General features: G+C 41.4%; 1 protein-coding gene across 4 annotated transcripts; it reads right to left on the bottom strand.

Annotated features, from left to right (window-relative positions):
- Nucleotides 1-964: 964 nt before the first annotated feature.
- Nucleotides 965-21948, bottom strand: GTF3C6 (general transcription factor IIIC subunit 6). 4 transcript variants are annotated; one of them, XM_089676970.1, is made up of 8 exons: nt 19624-21791; nt 18171-18290; nt 16546-16626; nt 10710-10773; nt 10565-10609; nt 8520-8627; nt 7427-7683; nt 965-1346 (listed from the first exon to the last, which is right to left on the bottom strand). In XM_089676970.1, the coding sequence occupies exons 1-8, from the start codon at nt 19627-19629 to the stop codon at nt 1305-1307; spliced, it is 723 nt and encodes a 240-aa protein (XP_089533096.1). In that variant the 5' UTR covers nt 19630-21791; the 3' UTR covers nt 965-1304. The 4 variants fall into 4 exon arrangements, with proteins under 4 accessions (XP_089533096.1, XP_089533097.1, XP_089533094.1 ...); XM_089676971.1 differs by having other exon boundaries at nt 7501-7683; nt 19624-21790; XM_089676968.1 differs by lacking the exons at nt 965-1346; nt 19624-21791 and adding an exon at nt 21894-21948 and having other exon boundaries at nt 5806-7683.
- Between the last annotated feature and the right edge of the window lie 1651 nt (nt 21949-23599).

The raw sequence follows: 23599 nt of genomic DNA, 5'->3' as shown, positions 1-23599 counted from the left end.
TTTGGACTGACAAGGGGCAGGGTTGATTTTTAATTACTGATAGATTTCAGCTGGTGTCTTAGCTTTGCCTGCCTTTTTGCACCTCCCTTTGTTCATGTGTTCAATACTTTTTCCTTGTGTCATTCCATTCTATGACACATAACTTAATTTCTGAACTTGTTTTGAATGTATGGATTCCATTGATATAAGGGGGAAGCAGTAATGAAAGAAAGGTACTATTGTAGGGGGGCTGTGATGTAAGAGGAGACAATGGTGTAAGGGGGGGGGGGGCTCTGAAGTAAGAGGAGACAATGATATAAGGGGGGACTCTGATGCATAGAAGGCACTATTGTAGGAATGGGACACTGCTGTAATAGGGAATTGATATGAAGGGGCAAACTAATGTAAGGGGGCTCTGAGGTAAGAGTGGACATTGATGTAAGGAGGGACTCCAATGCAAGAAAGGCAGTATTGTAAGGGGGGGTTGATGTAAGAGGGTACATTAATAAGGTAAGGGGGGAATTGATGTAAGTATAGACACGAATGTAAGGGCACACACTGATGTAAGGAAGGGCTCTGATATGAAGGGGGAGGCACTGATGAAACTGGGGACATTGAAGTAAGGGGAGACACTGATGTAAGATGGGGCATTGATGTAAGGTGGTGCATTGATATAAGGGAGGGACTCTGATGCAAGGCAGGACTATGATGTTGGGGGGGGGGAACTCTAAAATAAATGTGGTACACTGAAGGGAGGGGCACTGATAAGGGGGACACTGAAAGGGGGTGATGATGCAATATACAGTGCCTTGAAAAAGTATTCACACCCTTTGAACTTTTCCACATTTTGTCATGTTACAACCAAAAACGTGAAGGTATTTTATGTGATAGACCAACACAAAGTGACATATAATTGTGAAGTGGAAGGAAAATGATAAATGGTTTTCAATTTTTTTTTTTTTTTACAAATAAATAACTAGTGTGGCATGTGTTTGTATTCAGCCCCTTTTACTCTGATATCCATAACTAAAATCTAGTGGAACCAATTACCAATTGCCTTCAGAAGTCACCTAATTAGTAAATAGAGTCCACCTGTGTGCAATTTAATCTCAGTATAAATACAGCTGTTCTGTGAAGCCCACAGGAGGTTTGTTTAAGAACATTAGTGAACAAATAGCATCATGATGGGACTTGTAGTTTCACAGCTGGAGGGCCACCAGTTTGACACCCCTGATTTAGATCAAAGCATATTCATGTGTTAGAATGGTTTAAAGTCCAGACCTAAATCCAACTGAGAATCTGTGGCAAGACTTGAAAATAGCTGTTCATAGACGCTTTCCATCCAATCTGACAGAGTCTGAGCAATTCTACAAAGACAAATGGGCAAAAATGTCACGCTCTAGCTGTGCAAAGCTGGTAGAGACAAACCCAAAAAGACTTACAGCTGTAATTGCAGTGAAAGGTGGTTCTACAAAGTACTGACTCAGTGGGGCTGAATACAAATGCACACCACCCTTTTCAGATATTTGTAAAAAATTTTGAAAGCCATTTATAATTTTTTTTTTCCCATTTCACAATTATGTGCCACTTGGTGCTGATCTAGCATATAAAATCCTAATAAAATATATTTATGTTTTTGGTTGTAACATGACAAAATGAGGAAAATTTCAAGGGGAAAGAATACTTTCAAGGCACTGTAATAATATTGTAAACAAAATATAATACAATTGTAAAAAAAAAAAAATAACTAAAAGAATAAAAAAAATTACCTACACCATCCTTTCGGGGAAGGAGAGGGGCACCGAACTGATTCTTTGCCCCAGGTGAAAGAATGTCTAGCTTCACCACAGAACCAATGTCATTAGTATGCCAGCAGCTAGAAGGTTGTAATGGTGCACAATGAAAACCTGTGGCTTTATGTAACTAAAAGGCAGGTTTGATCCACTGGCTACCTTGTATATAATTTGTGGGCAATTTTTAGGCATTTTGCCAAGGCACCCCTGAAGAAACCTGAAGGCACCCCAGGGTTCCTGGGCACACTGGTTGACAAAGGCTACTGTAGACATATGTCACAAATGTACATGGACATGCTCATTTTAGATTGCTGTGAAAAAGTATTTGCCTCCTTCCTGGTGTTTTCTTTTTCTGCATATTTGTCACATTTAAATGATTCAGATCATCAAACAAATTATATTATTACACAAAAGAACCTGAATAAAACACAAATTGCAGTATTTAAAATGATGATTTTATTCACCGAGGGAAATAGCTGTCCAAACCTGTCTGGCCCTATGTGAAAAAGTAATTCCCACCCCCCTTCCTGCTAAATCATGAATGAACTGATTAACCAGATTTTTTAGAAAACGGAGTTAAATTTCACTTGCCACACCCAGGCCTGATTACTACCAGACCTGATGAATCAAGAACTCAGCAAAATAGAAACTGTCTGACAAAGTGAAACTGTGACAAAGGGGACTCCAGCCAACCACGGTGAGAGCCATTATCCACAAATGCAGAAACTGTGGAACAGTGGTGAACCTTCCCAGGAGTGGCCAGCTTACCAAAATTACTCCAAGAGCACAACAACTCATCCAGGAGGTCATAAAAGAACTCAGAACAACATTTAAAGAACTGCTGGCCTCACTTTCCTCAGTGAAGGCAGTGTTCAGGATTCAATAAGAAAGAAACTGGGCAAAAAAATGGCATCCATGGGAGAGTTCCAAGGCAAAAGACACTGCTGACCACAAAGAACACAAAAGGCTTGTCTCACGTTTGGCAAAAAAACATCTTGATTATCCCCAAGACTTTTGGACAAATATTCTGTGGACTGATGAGACAAAAGTTTAACTTTTTTGGAAGGCGTGCATCCCGTTACATCTGGCATAAAACTAGCACAGCATTTCATAAAAAGATCATCTTACCAACAGTCCAACATGGTGGTGGTAGTGTGTTGGTCTGGGGCTGCTTTGCAGCTTCAGGACTTGAATGGCTTGCCATAATTGATGGAATTATGAATTCTGTGCTCTACCAGAAAATCCTGAAGGAGAATGTCCAGCCATCAGTTCGTGACCACACTTGGATTAAGCAGGACAATGATGCGAAACACATTCGCGAGTCCACCTCTGAGGGGCTCAAAACCGCAAAATTAAGGTTTTAGAGTGGCCCAGTCAAAGTCTGGACTTCTGATGCTGTAGCATGACCTTAAACAGTTTCATGCTCGAAAACCCTCCAATGTGGCTGAATTAAAACAATTCTGCAAAGAAGAGTGGGCCAAAAGTCCTATACAGTGATGTGAAAGACTCATTGCCAGTTATTTCAAATGCTTGATTGCAGTTGTTGCCCCCAATTAGGTTTAGGGGACAATTACTTTTTCACTGCTTTTTTCCCTTCATAAATGAAATCATTTAAAAACTGCATTTTGTGTTTACTTGGGTTATCTTTGTATAATATTAAAATTTGCTTGATCTGAATGTGACAAACATGCAAAAAAATTTAATTAAATAAAATCAGGAAGGGGGCAAATACTTTTTCACAGCACTATATATACACAGTCATGTAAAAAAATCTAATAAGAACAACCCATGGAAATAGTTGACTTTTGCAACATATTTGAACAAACATTAGATTCCATTTCAAATGGTGCCAACAGCTAAAGGCAATATACTTAAAAGGACACATCAAATTGATGAGGTTCTGTCCTACTTTTTGTTTTTTTTACTGTCTTTGTTCATTTTGATTTATGCACTCTGCAATTTCTCGGAGGTTAAAGAGATAGGACTGCCTTTGTGCACAAAGGCTTAAGAATATATATACACATACAGTGCCTTGAAAGTGTATTCATACCCCTTGAAATTTTCCACATTTTGTCATGTTACAACGAAAAACAAATTATTTTATTGGGATTTTATGTCATAGACCAACACAAAGTGGCACATAATTATGAAGTGGAAGGAAAATTATAAAAATGGTGTTAACATTTTTTTTACAAATAAATATCTGAAAAGTGAGGCGTGCATTTGTATTCAGCCCCCTGTACTCTGATACCCCTAACTAAAATCTAGTTGAACAAATTGCATTCAGAAGTCACCTAATTAGTAAATAGAGTCCACCTGTGTGCAATATAATCCCATTATAATTACAGCTGTTCTGCAGGGGTTTTTTAGAGAACATTAGTGAACAAACAGCATCATGAAAGCCAAGGAACACACCAGACAGGACAGGGATAAAATTGTGAAGTTTAAAGCAGGGATTATATGCGTTATAAAAAAAATATCCCAAGCTTTGAACATCTCATGGAGCACTGTTCAATCCATCATCCGAAAATGGAAAGAGTATAGCACAACTGCAAACCTCTGGCCGTCCACCTACACTGACAGGCTGGGCAATGAGAGCATTAAATCAGAGACGCAGCCAAGAGACCCATGGCAACTCTGGAGGAGCTGCAGAGATCCACAGCTCAGGTGGGAGAATCTGTCCACAGGACAACTATTAGCGTGCACTCCACAAATCTGGCCTTTATGGAAGAGTGGCAAGAAGAAAGCCATTGCTAAAAGAAAGCCATAAGAAGTCCCGCTTGCAGTTTGTGAGAAGCCATGTAGGGAACACAGAAAACATGTGGAAGAAGGTGCTCTGGTCAGATGAGACCAAACTGAACTTCTTGGCCTAAAAGCAAAACGTTATGTGTGATGGAAAACTAACACTGCAATCATCCTGAACACACCATCCCCACCGTGAAACATGGTGGTGGCAACATCATGTTGTGGGGATGCTTTTCTTCAGCAGGGACAGGGAAACTGGTCAGAGTGATGGGAAGGATGGATAGAGACAAATAACAGGGCAATCTTAGAAGACTTGAGACTGGGCTGGAGGTTCACCTTCCAGCAGGACAATGACCCTAAACATACAGCCAGAGCTACAATGGAACGGTTTAGATCAAAGCATATTCATGTGTTAGAATGGCCCAGTCAAAGTCCAGACCTAAATCCAATTGAGAATCTGTAGCAAGACTTGAAAATTGCTGTTCACAGACACTCTCCATCCAATCTGACAGAGCTTGAGCTATTTTAAAAGAAGAATGGGCAAACATTTCACTCTAGATGTGCAAAGCTGGTAGAGACGTCCCCAAGAAGACTTGCAGCTGTAATTGCAGCGAAAGGTGGCTCTACAAAGTATTGACTAAGGGGGGCTGAATACAAATGCACGCCACACTTTTCAGATATTTATTAAAAAAAAAATTATCATTTTCCTTCCACTTCACAATTATGTGCCACTTTGTGTTGGTCTATCACATTAAATCCCAATAAAATACATTTATGTTTTAGTTGCAACATGACAAAATGTGGAAAATTTCAAGGCACTGTACATACACACATTTTATGAATTTGTCATCTACAATCTGAGGAATGCATCAGAAATGCCTGAGTTGCTCAAGTATCCTCAGGGATACTGAACTCTCATAGCATTAAAAATATTTTTCATCACACCACATACAGTTTCTGACACCCAGTGGTGAAATGATGCCATTGCCACCAATATGTGGGATAATGTGTGTGTGCAGAAAAATAAGCTGTGCAACATTGGTACGTGTTGCAATGATAACTGTACTGAAATGTGATAGATTTAGAATACATTTTTCTTTTTAGCCAATAACTAGTTTTTTTCCCCATTCACAGAAAAGATAGGAAAGCACATAATTTTATAAGCATGCAGTATTTTTTCAATTATGCCAACAATACTATTTAACCTTACAGGAACCTGTCCTAAGTGACAGGTGCAGTAACATTAACAGCCCCCTACAAGGTTAAAACACAAAAATTAAACACAATAGGTATTTAATTAATTGTTTATACAAAATTACTAATGTCACAAATAGTAACAAGTACATTTTCAATATGAAATATCCAAAGCTTGTATATGTTACAAGCTTGTTACATTTTGCCCAAATTACATATTAGAGCGCACAGTCCTATTGTTATACTCTTGTGGTTGGGCACCCATATAAATGCATGAACAGATATTTAACCTTATCTCAACTAGAGGTCACTGAAGCCAAGATTGCTCAGGCCATGTTTAGGTAAATCAGCATATGTTGGTTAACTTAGCTGTAACTCTGACTAATTGCACACTCAAGTCTTTTCTTGTATAAGAATACAAGCGTAAATGGCTTTTATTTGGTGTACTGTTGTAATAACAATTCTTGGTTTTTATTATAGGCTTGAAAATGTGTATTTTTTAAACTTTTATTTTTCAATTCATTAATTTTTAATGCTGAAGTTGTGTCTAACAGATGCATACTGGAATCTTTAGGCTGCAGCAACATCTGAAGGCTTACTTTGTGAATGAAGCCTGCATGTGATCACTTATAGCTGACATAGTTACCCCCCGGTCACATCAAAGCAGATTTTGAAATCATGCGCCTTACAGTGAAGTTGCACGATTTTCAAAATTGGGTGACCTGCCGATTTCATTGCGATCTGCAAGACATCTAACACAGATGTCTATGCAAATCGCAACAAAAGTAGTGCATGCAGTACTTTAGAAATCGGTGCGGCTCCGCAACGATATGACCGCTCTAATAGTGGACAAGAGGGCACGACTTGGCATATGATTTGCAAGTCGCAGGGCATGCAAATCACATGCCATGTCACACCCGGTGTGACCGGGGTTTAGTGGGGAATATAGGCGATTGCGACAACCAGATTTTACAGGAAACACACACAAAATGTTGGCTGTTACCTGTCAAAGAGGGGATGTTGAGTAATGTACCTGCAGTAAAGAGCAATGGAATATTAATCTGCAGTCTGAGGTCAAAGAAAGCTAGCTATTCAAATTTAAATGGTAAAATATTAGCTCACCCTTTCAGAAAAAAATGAAAAAAGGTGAACTAACACCTTACAGCCTCCCCAACCCCTTAGTCCCCACTGTACTTACCTTCATGGGTGAAGAGCTGTCACTGCTCACACAGCCGGTGTAGAGGTCCAGGGATTTGTAATTCCCACTCTTCTCCCCCTTCTTTATGTAGAGAGTGGTCAGTGCTAGCCACCTTCGTCACAATGTAAAATTATAGGTTTGGGTGGATTTACCATACACAGAAATAATAATTTCAGAAAGCTGTCAGACAATTATTCTTATGGATCCTACAGAATTCAATTACTATACAACTATAAATTCCCATATTTGGCTATTAGCTGCCATTAATGTCAAGCACTCTTTTTTTAACAGTGTCTTTGTGAAAACATACATAAAAAAAAGCTTTGTTTAAAAGGCTGTCAGAAGCAGTGTGTATGGGAACATTCAGGTTGTTTGCTCTGGGCATATTTTGTCTTCTTATTGAGCACATCAAAAACCCTCAGATGAGCGCCTTAACTTGCTCTGTCTTACATGACAGTTTGTCTGTACCACTGTCTACTTTGTCAGTGTCCATATGCTCCTGGTCCTCCTTGTGTACCTTTCTCACGGAATCTGACTGTTCCTTCCCCTCCAAAGTAGATTTGCCCTTCTCCTTAGAGTGCTGTTTTTCACCTGGATCAAGACTCTGCTCTGCCTGTTCAACATCCTCCGTTGCTTCATTTAACTGCTCATGGTTGTCGTCGTCTTCACTTGCAGAGTCATCTGCTTCCTCATTTTCCTGAGCAAAGCTGCATATCATCTGAGGCCAGCTAGCATTGCTGTCTTCTTTGATCTGGAACCATTCTATTTTTCCTCCTACAACAAACAAGATTTGTGAACAAGATGCTTAAATCCATAATATACTGAACTTTAACTCTATTGATGAAGATGCAGAACAGAGGTACATAAAACATGATACAGCATAGGCTGAGAGAAATACAAACTTTGGTGCACAGACAAATATATAGCAAATATATAAGCGCACATATGTATAAAAATAAGACATTCACTGTCAAGGTTGATATCCAACCTTTTTCCTGAGCTCAGTGTAAAGTATAAAATCAGACATAGTGCAATCTACTAATCAGCCATAGTTCCTCATCTAAGATACCCAGCAGACATACTTCTGGGGTGTATGGCACCGGAACAGATAGTACAGTGGATAAAATATTGATTGCCAATATCTGGCAATGACCGGGCACAGCCAGATAACAAGTGAAGTCAGCTCTTGGGCAGTCACAACTAGTGAAGTTTAGAGCAAGTATTCGGTGCATGGCATGAAGCCTGACCAGGGTTAGATAGGACAGAGGTAGCATATATAGTTGTGCAATTTTGTCATTAATGGCCAGGGACACAGACAAGTGAGAGGAACATGCCTCATCTGAAAGGTTGGGGCCAAAAAATGCTTTTAAGCAAGACATGTGGATAAGAAAAATGGAATTGAATGAATAACAGCTCCATGAAATAAGAGTTAAGGGGTATACAAGTATCGAGTAATCTAAACATAATATTGTCTCCCCCATTTCTCATTCACCTAGGAGCATATTTGTCACAATGGGAAGACACTGCGCTGAAAAACAAAAAAAACAAAAAAACAAAAAAACACAATTTACAAGTATAAGATTTCTAAATGAATCCAAATAAATACTGACCTCCATCATCACCTTCTTTTTTTTCTGTTAGAAACGTCCTGGTCATATTTAGTTTCTTTACAGTGTGGCATTTGTACTTCAGCTTTGGTTTTGCACTATCTACATCTCCTATGTAAGAAAGATAGGTAACTATGTAGAGCAGACAATAAGAAAATAAAATATGGGCATCCATGAAAATTGTCACAACTACCAATTATTACAAAATTGTTTTTCCCAAGAATTCTCAGCATTGTACATAGTATGTCAGCCTTTTCTTTGGCTGTCTTTATTGGAGATAAATATGAGAAGGCCTATGCACTAAGGTGTTTCCGGTGGGATACAGGAACAGACAGGTAGATTCTATGCAAGGACTGAAAGGAGAAGATATATACATTTATGGAAAGTCAGTCTATGACAGGGCTATCAGAGGATTAAAATGGGAGGGCAAATACTTTCCCTACAGCCCTGCCTATTGAAACACGTGAGCTCAGAGAAACAGGAGTTTTATGTTGTGTCTGAAGAGGAGAGAGCTGTTTGTAAGCCTGACTCCAAAGGAAAAGCTGCCACACTGGGTTGCCTGTCTTGAACTCTCTAACCTGGCTGATGAGCCCCATGTACTAAACCTGTGAAACTGTTTGCGCCAGAAGAAGCCATAACTTGTTTTGTTTACACTGATGCTGAAGGAAATGCCATTTTGTGTTTGCTGAAAAATAAAGCAGACTTTAGGTTTAGAACTGTGTTGCGGCTGTTTGTTTTCTCAGTGTTCAAGGCAAATCCTAAACTGTACAAAAGCAAAAAGGATTGGACCTTCATCCAGCAACTTACTATTAACGCATTGGTGGTGTCTTAAAAACGGATTCTTTTATATGTAAATTTATGTAGTTTAACACTTGTATGGTCAAAAAGCACCAGGCCCATGTTCGCATCTCTTGTCTTATTACACCTCTATAAGCAACACTAAAGCTGGCTGTACGCTAGTAGATTTCTGAAGGAACATTCATATCATAATTCTCATCAGAATACCTGATGGCTTCCTGAAAGTACCTTAAAATTTCATCTGCATTTATTACTCAGTTTTGAAATGATTAGCATTTACAAAACAATTTCCACATTCACTGTTCAACATTCACAAATTTGTTTGAAAAACAATAAATAAATTCCATCCTGTTCCTTTGAGAGATTCCTACTGTATTAAATTGTATTTTAATTGTACTGCCTGCCCTTATGCTGCAAAGCACTGCGTAAACTGTTGACACTATATAAATCCTGTACAATAATAATTTGTTAGGGCAGTTGCACACGAGCATACATTTAACTCCACTAATTTTTGGAAAATAAGAGAAGAAAAAAACAAAACAAAAACAAACAAAAAAAAACAAACAAAAAAAAAAAAAACAAACTTTCCACAACAGAAAATGCAGAATGAAATGCTTCTAGTGTATGGCCAGGGTGAGGTGCATCATAGCACCCACTTTGCCATTTACACCTAGTCAAGTTTGGAAACATAATGCAGATATGCAAACAAAAACAAAAAAGACCATATAGATTTTTTCAATTCACAGATAATGCTAAGCAACAGTCTTATTTTGAATCTCTAAATGACGTTTACAATTACAAAATGTGAGAGTAATGAACCTTATTAAAGAATAATTTTTTTATACATTTATATGTTTGTTTCTTTAATATATTTGCCTGTGACATCACCCCCAGTCTTATGACAGTTGATTTCCAGGCTCAAGCACTGTCAAAGTGGAGGATGAAGGATGGAGCGGGGTGGCCAAGCTACAGTTCCACTCAAACCCTTTTACAGTCCAAACTCTGAGCCCAAAAGCAGAATCTTATGATCAGCTTCTTAAAGAGGGACTGACCTCCCTTCCCCAAGGTTTCCTTGGGGCCCACGACCACCCCAGTCTGTACTCTGGCCAGCATATATCTCTCATCCTAACACCCTGTGTACCCTTTTCACCCAGACTCTTTCAAAGAATGTTAAAAGGAGTACAAAATCTATTTCCTCACCACAACATACATCATATAAACTAAGTCAACAAAACTATGCTTTAACATACCCTGGTCTACAATTTCTTCAAAGATAACACAAGTGCCCAAAGCATCTAGAAAAAAAGACAATATATTATACAACAATTAAAGCTACAACAAAGCCTGCTAGAACACAGCAAAATGAGGTACAGACAAGCACAACTAGAATTTTACCTTCATATTCTCCTGCAAACACATATTTGTCAACTTGTAAAAAGGGCTTCTCTGTGTTGATACCCTGAAAGAAAAGGAAAAACAAAAATGAAAAAATGGAGCAGACACTACTTTATGTAAAGTAGTTGTCAATATAGGTTGCTTAGTCGAAACATTTCCCACTGGCTTGTAATTACCATGACCTGCATTTCCCTGAGAAGTAAGATATTTTAGTCAGGAGACAAAGATGAGAAGGTTTTTCACTGTTGGAAAAGTTAATATTGTGTAAAGGCCTGCATGCTTTCCAAAAAAGAGACACAGAGCTTAAAATGTATGTAAACCAGATTCCTGGTTCTTTAAATACCCCTCCCACAGGGCCTATTCCTGTTTCTCCACTACCCATTCACACTGATTTGATTATTCTATACCACATCTTGCTTCCCATACTGGAGGATGCAGGCTTTAGCCCTAGACTTTTATCCATTCACTCTCCATACTGGGAAGTGTTAGCCATAGGTCCCCCATTAACCAGGCTCATGTGGCATCTAAACCCCTTTTGGCTGACTGCTCTGGGAGTCCCAGAGGCACTGTCCCAAGAACGGCAATATTTCTTCTCTATCAGCACCACAACTGCCTCCTTTGGAGCAGTGTGGGAAACTTTAAGCTCCATGCTAGGACTATGCCCAGATGGGGCACTAATTATGGACCCTCATTTGGTTGCCACAGAATTTAAAATGTTTTTCTGTAGGTTATACCCCTCCCAAAACGACACACGCTATTGAGGCCATGAAAGAATACCACACATTTTTAAACTTCCCCAAGTTGACACTTGATCAGGTGACCCCCCTTTTGGATGAGATCGCTATGGCAGAGTCTGAACTGACCTCTGCAAAGGCCCCTGGATCCAATGGGCTGCCACTTGAATTTTATGCCACATATGCCGACGCCATCTTCCCACATCTACTTACATTATATGACATCTTTAAAACTGCAACTTCACCTTCAAACATGCATGAAGCTCTGCTTATTGTCCTTACAAAACCCAGCAAGGATCTCTCCCTTCCAGAATCTTATCATCCAATCTCCGTGCTATAAGTGGATGTAAAGATTGTGGCTAAAATACTAGCTTCCAGTTTGAATCAGGTTATTCTATCGCTAGTTCATCCTGATATTAATTGCAGTATTTTTGCCTGGCATGAAGCCCATCTGGATGGGCTTCATGCCAGGCAAAAATACTGCAATTAATATCAGGTGATCTTTCATGAATCATACAGGCAATGCATGACGGGGTTGGTACTAGAGTGGCAGTGGCACTGGACGCTGCCAAAGCCTTTGATTCTGTTGAAAGGGGATACTTATGGGAATGTTTAAAATGCTTTGGCCCTAAATGCATGAAGTGGGTAAAGTTGCTACACCAGTCCCCAGTAGCCCAAGTATCCGTCAATGATTGGGTGTTAGACCCCTTCCCTTTGAGTCGAGGTACCAGACAGGGTTGTCCACTTTCCCCTCTGTTGTATGCCCTAGCGACAGAGCCTTTGGATATCTCGATTAGATTACACGACCAGGTCCAAGGCCTTGGAAACGGTGGGCATGTACACTGATGACACAATTCTATATCGAGCAGACCTGGGCGTCTCACTAGCCTCAGCACTGAATACGATTGACCAATTGGACCAACTCAGACCTACATATAAACTGGGATAAATCCCAAATTCTACCCCCTTGAACACTTTCAGCCTTCAGCTGAACAGGCCAGTGCACCACTTGCTAGAGTAGCCTCAATTCGCTATCTGGGAGTGCAAGTGCAAGTATCCCCTTATATTCAAGATTATATCCCTCTTAATATTGAACCCCTTTTTGCATTACTCAAGCAAAAACTCAAGCATGGGCAAGACTACCACTAGGTGTTATGGGACTGATTAATCTGGTTTTATTACCAAATTCATTATATATCTTTTGGCATTCCCTTATATACTTACCTCTTAAAATTCTCAAGACCATTGATTCTATATTAAACTCTTTTGTATGGGGAACAAGTAGGCATATATTACCGTGATTGGTTTTAAAGAATCCAGCCTCCCTAGGAGGTGCTGCCCTACTAGTTTTAACTTATACGGCTGCTCAATTATCCCATTTTTACCATTTCGACAAAACAAATCTGGGGAGGTTCCAGGCTTTGGTCTGCGGCCATCCGATTCACCCAGCTCATACACCCTTGTAAGCCATTATTCTGAGTGCTCGAAGTCTGGGCTTCCAGTTTACCAGGTCTAGCATCTTATATTATCAACGTATTTGGGAGCTGGCATTGGCGAGCTCTCATTTCACACACATACCCCTCTGTGGCTCAATCATAGCCTACCAGAAATGCTACAATTCCCAGATAGTATTTTATGGGCATCCAGTCGGGTCCTATATCTACTCCAGTTGTTCAACACCTCTAAAAACCTTTGTAGAACTACAGTCCCAATTCTCTGTTCCCAACTCCATGCTGTTCCACCATTTACAGCTATGCCATGCACTATGGGCTCAATTTCCATGGCTATATTACCCCTATTGGAGATAATTGTAGGTTGGGACCCCGACAAATTGATCTCTGCCATATACACTACATTGTTGATCCAAATTTCTACTAAGCTGGCCCACAGGGTTAAAACAAAATGGAAATTGGACCTGGGTGAACTGGAGGATAATGATTGGGAAGAAATACTAGACAATTATAAGCTTGTATCCCCTAAGGTTTCTGACCAGTTAACTCTGTATATATTGCACAACTCCAGTTCGTGTATCCCAATATAAGCCCTCTTACAGCCCAGTATGCCATCTTTGCACGGTGCAAGTGGGTACATTCTATCATCTTATATGGTCCTGCCCTGTCAGTCAAACCTATTGAGCCCAGGTTGTCTGTTTCTTACATGATCACATGGGTTCCCCTTTAACTCTAGACCCCACAATAAGTTTGATAGTCCACTTACCAGATCCCAATACGGATAAATTAAATTCAAAACTACATTCCTTCACGAAATTCGCCACCCATAAGCCAAGAACTGGATGCAGGCCCACCCCACCCGCTGGAATCTTGGGTGCACAAGTTGAATCTCACACTTCCCTGTAAAAAGCTTATTTACCTTCACTAAGGTTGCCCCTCTAACTATAATAAGGTGTGAGACAGATGGCTTGCATTACCAGATGCCTGTGTTTCTCCCTTATTGCCTTGGAGACATTATATCATTCCTACATTATAGACCCATTTTCCTACTTATAGTTTCGCCCTCTGCAATCATGGAATTCACAGCTTATATTTGTACATTTTATACTTTACCTGTTAAAGTCAATGTCAATTTGATACCATGCTCAATTGGTTTGTTTGTTCCTCCTCTCTGATTTTATATATGCACATATTTGTATGTACATTACAACAATTTTTGAATAAAGTTGTTTTTGAACGTGAAAATTGTATGTAAATGCCAGCAATAAACTTCTCCTATGTGCTCCCTTTTGTTCTATTAGCTATTAAAAGGTTGTTTATCTGCCTATGTAGTGCAAAAAAATAAATAAATAAATAAAACTGTTGATCCAACCAGAAACCAGTGAGCTCTTAATTTTCTGTACTGCACTGAAATCTAAAGCACCATTATCAATTCTTACCAGTTATCTTCTGGGAACTAGATAACACATTTCCCCTATGTTACAGAGAGGGAGTGGTGTTCCATAGTGCAAAACAGAAGCGAGCAGCCTAAGGTGACCATGCTGCTCCTCCACAGATGCAGATAAGTGAATGATCAAGCACTGTCACCCTAGGACAAAGTGTGTTACTGGCATGGCTACCAGGTGAAAAAAGGAAAAAGTGTTACTAAACCCAGGACCCTGCATTCACTATATCTGGTCTTACACAGAACATGGAAGTGCAATTATTTTAGTAAATATAAACTGTTAAATAGCTTCTCATCAGCAGTTACAGAAAAAAAAAAAAAAAAAAGGGAGCTGAACTCTGGTGATCTTTGATCGCTTTCATGTTGTTCAGGAGATCTCCACCTCTCAAAGGTTGCTTACCCCTGCTCCAGGGTATTCAAAAGATTTTGGAAAAACAGTCCACATTTTGATATATCTTCCAATTCTTTTGAATTACCCTCTCAATATATACATAAAGATCTGAAAAAACTCTTCAGCCACTTGGATTATCTTGATGCATTATGGGAGTATCTTGGCGTGCCGTGTAGTGGGGGGTGATCCAGGGAAACATTTCTATTGGTTGGCACCCACAGGCTTCTAGCTACGCCTCTGCAATCAGTTTCTAGCATCACTTTGTTCAATTAAGCTTTGGCAATAAAACCTGAAATCTTATTTCTGTGAAGAGCTGCATCAGATTTTGCATTCTCTGATTTTAGTAAATAACCCCTGTGCATCAGTGTTTTGGCTGCTCCTGCCCTGGTCCTAGTTTTACTTTGCTGCTGCCGGACCCTGTTGCCATTTTTTCTGATATTGACCCTGATCCTGCCTCTCTGCTCCCTGCATCTTCTGTTCACCTAATTGATTTCTGCCCACCTCCCCCCCCCCTTTTGTGTACATCATATCTATAGTTAGTTTGTTAGGCATCTTGTCATTTTGATTCTCATGTATTTTATATTTACTGTTTGCTGGTGTGTGGTGATCTCTTGTTCACTGTAAATAAATCTCACTATATATGGTCTGGTCCCAGTTTTCTTGTGTAGTTACACAGATCTGGCTATCTCAGCCGCAGACTCCTGACATCCACATTAAAGCTGAAGTTTAGTTCAAAGAGGTGGTAAAAAACAAAAAAACAAAAACTCTAGCTTTATTGGCCTAACTTACCAGTAATGAAGTAGGTCCCACACTGTATAGGCAACTGAATACTGTTGCGATCTGTGTAGGGATTCCTGCCTTCTTCCTGCTGTTGAATGTTTGTCACTGCAGAAGTTAGCAGTTTCAAGTCTAATATGAACATGTTCCCAACAGAGACCTGCCCCTTCCTCCGCTGGGAAAAGTTATTTCAAAGTGTACATTGCATGCAGGATAGTCTATGTAGTCACAGATTCTGTTATTGGCAGTGTACACTATGAAACAACTTTTCCTAATAGAAAAGGAGGAGGTAGGTCCCTGTCAGGAGCTTGTTCACCATAGCTTCACAAAAGTCTTTAGACTATTGACCCCAACCCCATTCCACCTTACTCCCAAGCTGTAGAAGTACAGAAGCAGGATGAGAACATGGCATCCCTCCACAGATGATTTCTAAAGGATCCAGCTGCCTGTACAACATGGGACACACTTCATAAGTTAGGTCAATAGTTTGAGAAGATCTTCCTCAGTTGCTTCTGCCTCTTCATGTAACCCCAGAGAGACTAAATGAAGTAGAGAACAGAGCTCTGTGGAGGCCATACCAGCTCTTTCAGAACTCCTCGTTCTTCATTCACTAAAGATAGTTATTTGTGACTTTGGGTGTATGATTGGGGTCATTGTCCTGCTGCAGAATGAATTTGGACCTCGGTGATGACATTGCATGAAGAATCAGCATCAAGTTCAGCAATAGGAGACTGTTAATTCTCACCAAATCCACGATTCTAAATGCAAAAATGCAGCCCCAAACATGCACGGGACCTCCACCATGCTTCACTGTTGCCTGCAGCGAACCATCCTTGTAATGCCCATCTATCCAGACTGTAGATGGGTGGACAAGGGCCCCATTGATTTCTGCCAAGTCTGAGCTCATAGTGCCACTGGACAGATGTGCCTTCCATCTGCTGTACTACATTTCCTTGACCAGCCACTGCTTTAACAGCAAATACACACACATTTATTTACAAAGATTTAAACATTTTTGTTTAGCCCACAAGTATCTTACCAAAATTTTACATTTGTTGTTGCATTTTTCCAAAATGTCTGAATCTATAATTCCTGTTAACTCCACCGACACCAAATGTTCCTGAAAATAAGGAAATAAAACCTTTATTTTAAGCAATTACCTAACAGCTAATATACATTTGAAGAAAACCTGTAATGGGAAAATACACAGGTCCCCATTGCTGACCTCCTTTTGAAGATATTAGTTGTCATGTAACTCAATATGGTCCCAGTTTCTGACCCAGAAAACACCAGACTTCACATGCTGCATTCTGGTTCTTAATTACAAGAAAACACTGAAAGAGATAGCAATGCAGCAATGCAAATCATAATATTTGGCAGGAAATCAGCAATGGATGTAGTTGTCATTACCTGTGCTAAATATTATAAAAAAAATTGTATTTATAAGCAAACCTGTCATGAGTGAAATGTGGGTACTGGTACTGCTGACACCTTTCTGAATATACTACCTGCCTCTCATACTTGCTTTATAAATCACTGAGGGTCCATTTAGACAAATGTGCCGAAGTAAAGCATGTCACTTGCATGGCTATTCATTTTGAAAGGCACCCAATACCATGCGCTGCAGCACACCATAGTGTGTTTCACTGCATTTAGAAATTCTGTAACACATCCAATTTTTTGGACATTTGATATACTGGCAGCTTATCGATATTATTGGCCTACCTTAATAAGAAGCATGTCAACATGCATCAATGCACCAAAAAATAATAAATGGGACCCAGACTACAGAGGTAAGCAATTTAAGGGTTACGACTTCATACCCTGCATGCTTATTGCTGATTAGTGACTCAAAGTACTAAAACCAAAGACAACTATCATTTTCAATAGGGCAAAAGCCCTGTGTATGTTTCAATGTAAAAGACAATGCATGACTGGCAATGATTAAAACACCCACACTTCTAAAGTACTATACAGGGTGTCCCTAAAGTCTGGACACAGGCAAAACGCATATTAAAAAAAATATTAATGATAATGATATTTTAGTTAATATTTCCTATGTGTCCAGACTTTAGTGACACCCTGTATAATATTTCAATGGTGAGTCTTGAGAGCTGCAAAGCAGCATGCAGCCTAGATAAGAATCCATTAAGGCCCCGTTCACATCTGGCATTTTGGGATCTCAGGCAGAATCACTGAGATTCTGCCTGCAATCGTGGCAAAAAGCACTATGCGTGTTCTTGTGCCATTCGTTTTCAAAGGCACCTAAACACAGTGTGGTGCTGCCACGATTGCCACATGGCAAACTTTATTGTGCAAACCTTATCACCCAAAAAAGAGCAGGAGCTTCTTTTAGGCAACAAGCTTTGCACAGCAAAACCACACCATATTTTGGTGCCACTGAAAAGGAATGGCATCGGAACACGAATTGTGCGTGTTGCCACTATTACAGTGTGATTTGATATCTCAGGCAGAATTGCAGAGATTCTGCCTGAGATCCCAAAATGTAAGATGTGAACAGGAGTAAAGGATTCCAAGTATGATACTGTATTGCAACACAAGCTTCACTTTATTCCAGAACTGAAGTAACACACAGACAAATACATTTTACTTTAAATGTTTAATGTTTTAAAAATATAACCAGTTCGGCTGTTCATCTCTTACCTCCTCCTCATAGTCGTCGTCGCTGTCATGCCTTGGTGCACAACCTGTTTCCAAATTGGCCTGCTGGACGTTGGTGTTCCCAAGACTTTTGGAGGACATGTTGATAGGAGCAGCCAGAAACTATAATTTCAGACCAAAATATAAACAAAAAAACAAACGATTTGGAGTACATCTCTGCAATGCCTGCAGGTTCTTTAAAGGGATAAAAGATGGGGAAATGTGCATGTACAGAAAAACACCTGTTGATCTGCCAGAAATGAACACAGCTCCAGCCTAAATCCTGTTGTGCGTCGACAACATACAGCATTTTAGTGGTTGAGTGGAGTCAGCCTCTGCCAGCTTTTTTAAAAAAATGATCACTGTTCTCAGCTACATAAGGTGTTTAGAAAGCTGGGGGTGGAGAAACAGCAGTATGCTGATCTTCTCAGTGATTAGCTGTGCAATGTGGTGTATCAGCAGAAGTCTTGACAATTGGGGGATAGGCAGGCTATGCTCCCAGCACAGCCAGAAAACTGACCACTCTGGAATGGATGTACTCTCATGCCTAGCGTGGTCAGTTTGAAATAGGAAAGCAAGGAAGCAACACAAAGAAAAACAGGATACTTTTTAACACATGTACATGGTAAAGAAGGCACGTATTAGGAATATGAAATGTTAGGGTAACATATTCTTCAAACAATCCCCCATTCTGTTCTCTACAAACTTGGAAAGGCCAATTCAACTCCTTGAGATAATACAGTAAGGAGCACAGGACAGCTTTCTGACATGATCAAGAGAGGTTTTTTGCAGGTAACAGATATAAAAAAATGCTGTAAACAGTATATTTAATGCAGAGCTGTGGCTATTTACCCAGACACACACACACACGTATATGCTGGTTTGGAGGCAGTTTTCTTCTCTCCCTCAGCAGAGATGGGCATTATTCCCAGACTAAGTGGTGCTCATGCAATGAAGCTTGTGTGTTCCTCAGTCCTGGAGTATTGTGAACCCAACCTACAGAAATGTGAAGCACCTTCCTAGCAAAGTGTAAACAGGCTGGGCTCACATCCTGCCTGAGGAAAGAGCTGGGGACAACAATGGAGCCTGGAGAAGATGAGCAGAATTTAGTAATATTTATTTTTCATTATGAGGGGGGAGGTGATCTAAAAGAAAATGGTTGGAGTTCTGCTATAAAATGCCAAAAGGGGGCAAATAAGTTCATTGCTATGGTTTACTTATACTTTATGAATGCTGCCTTATTGGCCACAAGGTGGCAGCAGATTTATAGAGATTTCAGTCCTTTGTTGGAACAAGCCTAGGAAAATTAAAAATCTTATTATGTGAAGGGAATACCCAACAAAATGTAAAAATGTCACCAGGGCTGTAACCCCAGACGTGTATTAACCCCCAAACAAAATTTTTATATATTGCAGCTTAACAATCAAAGTGGTTGTAAAGGCTCAAGGCTTTTTACCTTCATGTACAGGTGTACCTTGGTTTATGAACGCCTCGGTTAACGGAATTTTTGTTTACAAATGAAAATCCATTCATTATAATGCCTCGGTTTACAAATTTTTTACAAATTTTTTGCGCAATACGAAGTATATGTCGGTGTCGATTTTTCAATGCAATTGCCGACTTTTTTTTTTTTTTCACTATAGCTCACAGAATTAGCTGTCACTTTCCCTGGAGCTCGGAAAACAAACTAAAAGGAAACATTATTTCTTTGAACTTGGGGAAATAAACTAAAAGCTGGGGGGAAAGTGATAGCTATAGTGCTGTCTGTTAAACTGTGCAGAACTAGAGTTCTTCTGATACATACTGTGAGAAGGCAGACTTTTTATTGAAGAAGAGACATGCACTGTCTCTTCTGCAATAAACACCACCTACCTGCCTGGTCACAGCGATCGCTGGACTGTAAACTGAGCTGCGCATGTGCAGGAGTGACGTCATAGATGTGCTTTCATGCTTAGCGTGGTCAATTTGAAATAGGAAAGCAGGGGGACTAGCAGAATCACCAGATATTTCACACAAAGGAAGCAACACAAAGAACAGGATACTTTTTAACACATGTACATGGTACAGAAGGCACATATCAGGAATATGAAATGTTAGGGTAACATTCTTTAAACAATCCCTCATACTATTCTCTACAAACTTGGGAAGGCCAATTCAACTCCTTGAGAAAATACAGGAATGAGCACAGGACAGCCGACATGATCAAACTGTGCAGAACTAGAGTTTCTCTGATACATACTGTGAGCAGGCAGGCTTTTTTATTGTAGAAGAGACATGCACTGTCTCTTCTGTAAAAAACACCTACTTGCCTGGTCACAGCGATCACTGGACTGTAGACTGAGCTGCGCATGTGCAGGAGTGACGTCACCCCGCGCCAGCCAACGAAGATGGCCAAAACCTGGCAGACAGGAGAATATACCAGTGCCAGTGAGGGACTGTTGGAAAGATGAGTATTAACGCTTTAGTTTTGCTTTAACTCCTTGGTGCCCAGCGTACACAAATATGCGGCCTCTCAGCGGCTGGACCTTAGTGCTGCATATTTGTGTACCCAATGTAAACAAAACATGCCGAGAATATGCGCCCCCGCACATTTACTGGTGCCTCAAGGAAGGTTCTGATCACTGCTTGCAGTCAGGAGCTGATTATGTAACCGCTGTGACAGCCAATCACGGCGGTCACATGACCCTAAACCCCACCCGCCTCCTGGCGGCACAAACCCCCTAAAGGGCCAGAAGGCACCGGGGGGTTAAAATTGCAAAGCATTGCAGCAGTGGCATGTATACAATCCCATTTGTCAGAGCCTGGGTGCACATATGTGCGATTTATGAGTCCGGTGTAATTTAGTTTAGAGGCTCAGGTGCAATTCCAACATGAATTGTTAAAGTGCACATCTATGACGTCACTCCTGCACATGCGCAGCTCAGTTTACATTGGAAATTGCACCTGAACAAGACTGTTTTACAAATCGCATTGCACCGAGCTCACATACGTCAACTGGCTCCTGAGAAAGTGCTTTTGGCTCACAAACAGTTCAAAACATATCCAGTTCACATATACGTGAACCAAGGCTAAAACTGTAGAATTTAGGTCCAAAAGAAGGGGGGATAAAACAGCAACCTCCACTGCAGGGGCGGTTTGACAACCCATGGGGCCCCCAGGCAATAGGGGATCATGGGGCCCCTGTGTCCTTGCCCAAACTCAAAAAAGCCTATGACAAAGGTACCAGGGGCATCTCCTGGGGCCCCCTACTGACCCCGGGCCCTCAGGCAGTGCTTGAGTTTCCAAATGGTCAGTCCGCCCCTGCTCCACTGCCAGTTTTACCTCTCCCCTGTGAAAGGGGACTATACAGTATGTACTGCAAGAACTGTCGGCACTGTATAATGATGAAGCCCTAACTCCAATGGGGACACGCGTTCTAAGGTATTCTGCACAGATCTCCTCTTACTCCCCGCCGTCTACACAGCAGAAGTGCCAGGTGCGGGACAGCGAATCAGAGAGCACACGGACATCATGAAATCTCCTTTACAGAAGAGGAACGCCAGTGACTTTCTCTGTTTCCCTGTAAAAGCCGGGAAGTAATAAAGGACGCACACAGGGCACTGTCCTCCCGGGACTCTCACTCCTATAAACAGCTCGTTATATGTCTGTCAGCCAGGCTCCCTGAATCTGCTATAAACTGTGCCACACACCGCCTTCCTCCGCACTACATCAACTACATTAGCCTACCTCCTTCTTCCCAGACACTCCGGAAGCTGAGACAGAGCATGTGGACACGGCTTCCGATTACGTCGCACCAGTTGATTGGTGGACACGGGAGAGGGCTGGAGTTGGATGACAGCTTCTACTTGTCTTTCCTGAGTGGGCGGAGAAAGCTGAGGCTGAGGTTAGCTGGTGTAGTCAGGGTGGTGAGCCTGTGCAGAGGCAGGCAGTGATTACTTTAGAGCTGACCACACTTTTCAGGTGCAGTCCAGGAAGTGTGAAGGGTTGTCCCTGGACCTGTCTTTAGGGATGAGTTGCTGCTCTCCATACAGAAGTGACTGAGCACACCCTGCTATGTACACCACAGGCACAGTTAAGTTTAAAGCTGAGCTTCACTCAAAAGGGGAAGTTCCTCTGTAAGGACTGCTCCCCCACTCCCCGTTAAGGATTGGCATCTTTGGGTGGCAGCAGGGGTGGACTGACCATTTGGAAACTTGGGCACTGCCTGAGGGCCTGGGGTCAGTAGGGGGCACCATGAGATGCCCCTGGTACCTTTTTCATAGGCTTTTTTGAGTTTGGGCAAGGACACAGGGGCCCCATGATCCCCTATTGCCCGAGGGGCCCCATGAGTTGTCAGTCCGCCCCTGGGTGGCAGGTACCTGAAATTGACAGGTACCCTCTCCTACTTCTGGGATTGCCTAGGCGATCGGAAGCTGAAATTGTCCTCCCCATAGTCTTGTTGGACACGTGACAGGTCTCAGAAGACTACAGGATCATTCACAAAACACAGCGCTACTCGCACATACGCAGTGGATACCCGGCTGTGAAGCTGCAAGCTGTCACAGCAGGGTACCCACGCTGAAGATGCCAGCGTCTGGAACCCAGGGCAGCCAGTGAAGCGGGCTGCAGGGGGGACAGATGGATGACACCCCGGGATTGAGAGACAGATAAGTGTCCATTTTTTAAAAGTGAGCAGCTACAGTTTTTGTAACTGCTGACTTTTATTTTTTTTTATTTTCATTGGAACTCAGCTTTAAGTTCACATCTAACTGATGAGGTGCCTCGTGTTAAAGTGGAGTTCCACTCAACCTATCAAAAAATAAAAGTCAGCAGCTACAAAAACTGTAGCTGCTGATTTTTAAAAAACAGCCACTTACCTGTCCCTCGGTCCCGTGGTGTGTCCCCCACAGCTCGTTTCACCGGCCATCTTGTATTCCAGGAGGCCGGCATCTTCAGTGTGGGCACCTGGCTCTGACAGCTTGTGGCTTTACAGCCGGGTACACACTGCGCATGCGCGAGTAGCACTGCACTTCATGAATGGTCCTGTAGTCTTCTGGGGCCTGCCACGTGTCCCAAAAGACTACAGGGAGGGAGGACCGGAATTGGCACCTTTGGGGAGCGGGTACCCGAATTTGACAGGTACCCGCTCCCCAAAGGTGCCAATCCTTAATGGGGAGCAGTCCTTAAAGCAGAACTTCTCCTTTTTGGTGAAGCTCCGCTTTAACGCCCGCGCATTATTTGCACGTTACCCTATGCTGCATGAAGCTGTCTATTTAACAGCCCAAAGTCTTGCGCCATTTTCTGGCAGCACAATAAACCACAATACGCCGCAGTGCATGTCTGTTGGTAAGGTGCACTGGATGCCAGTGAGGATAGATGGCACTGCCTCATGCCAACACAAGTAACATGCAGTGTTGTGCATTGTGGTAATAGAAGAGATCTGAATACCAAAG

This window comes from Staurois parvus, unplaced genomic scaffold (genome assembly GCF_062004578.1).
Source record: "Staurois parvus isolate SC_StPar_1 unplaced genomic scaffold, SC_StPar_1.0 ptg000175l, whole genome shotgun sequence".
NCBI lineage: Eukaryota > Metazoa > Chordata > Amphibia > Anura > Ranidae > Staurois > Staurois parvus.
This window is presented reverse-complemented; position numbering and strand designations above follow the sequence as displayed.

Excerpts from the sequence above, each read along its gene's own strand:
- GTF3C6 (XM_089676967.1), bottom strand. Across the intron at positions 10,610-10,709 it reads GTTTGCAGGAGAATATGAAG|ATGCTTTGGGCACTTGTGTT; the intron begins GTAAAATTCTAG and ends CTTTTTTTCTAG. Across the intron at positions 7,684-8,519 it reads AAAAGAAGGTGATGATGGAG|GAGGAAAAATAGAATGGTTC; the intron begins GTCAGTATTTAT and ends TGTTTGTTGTAG.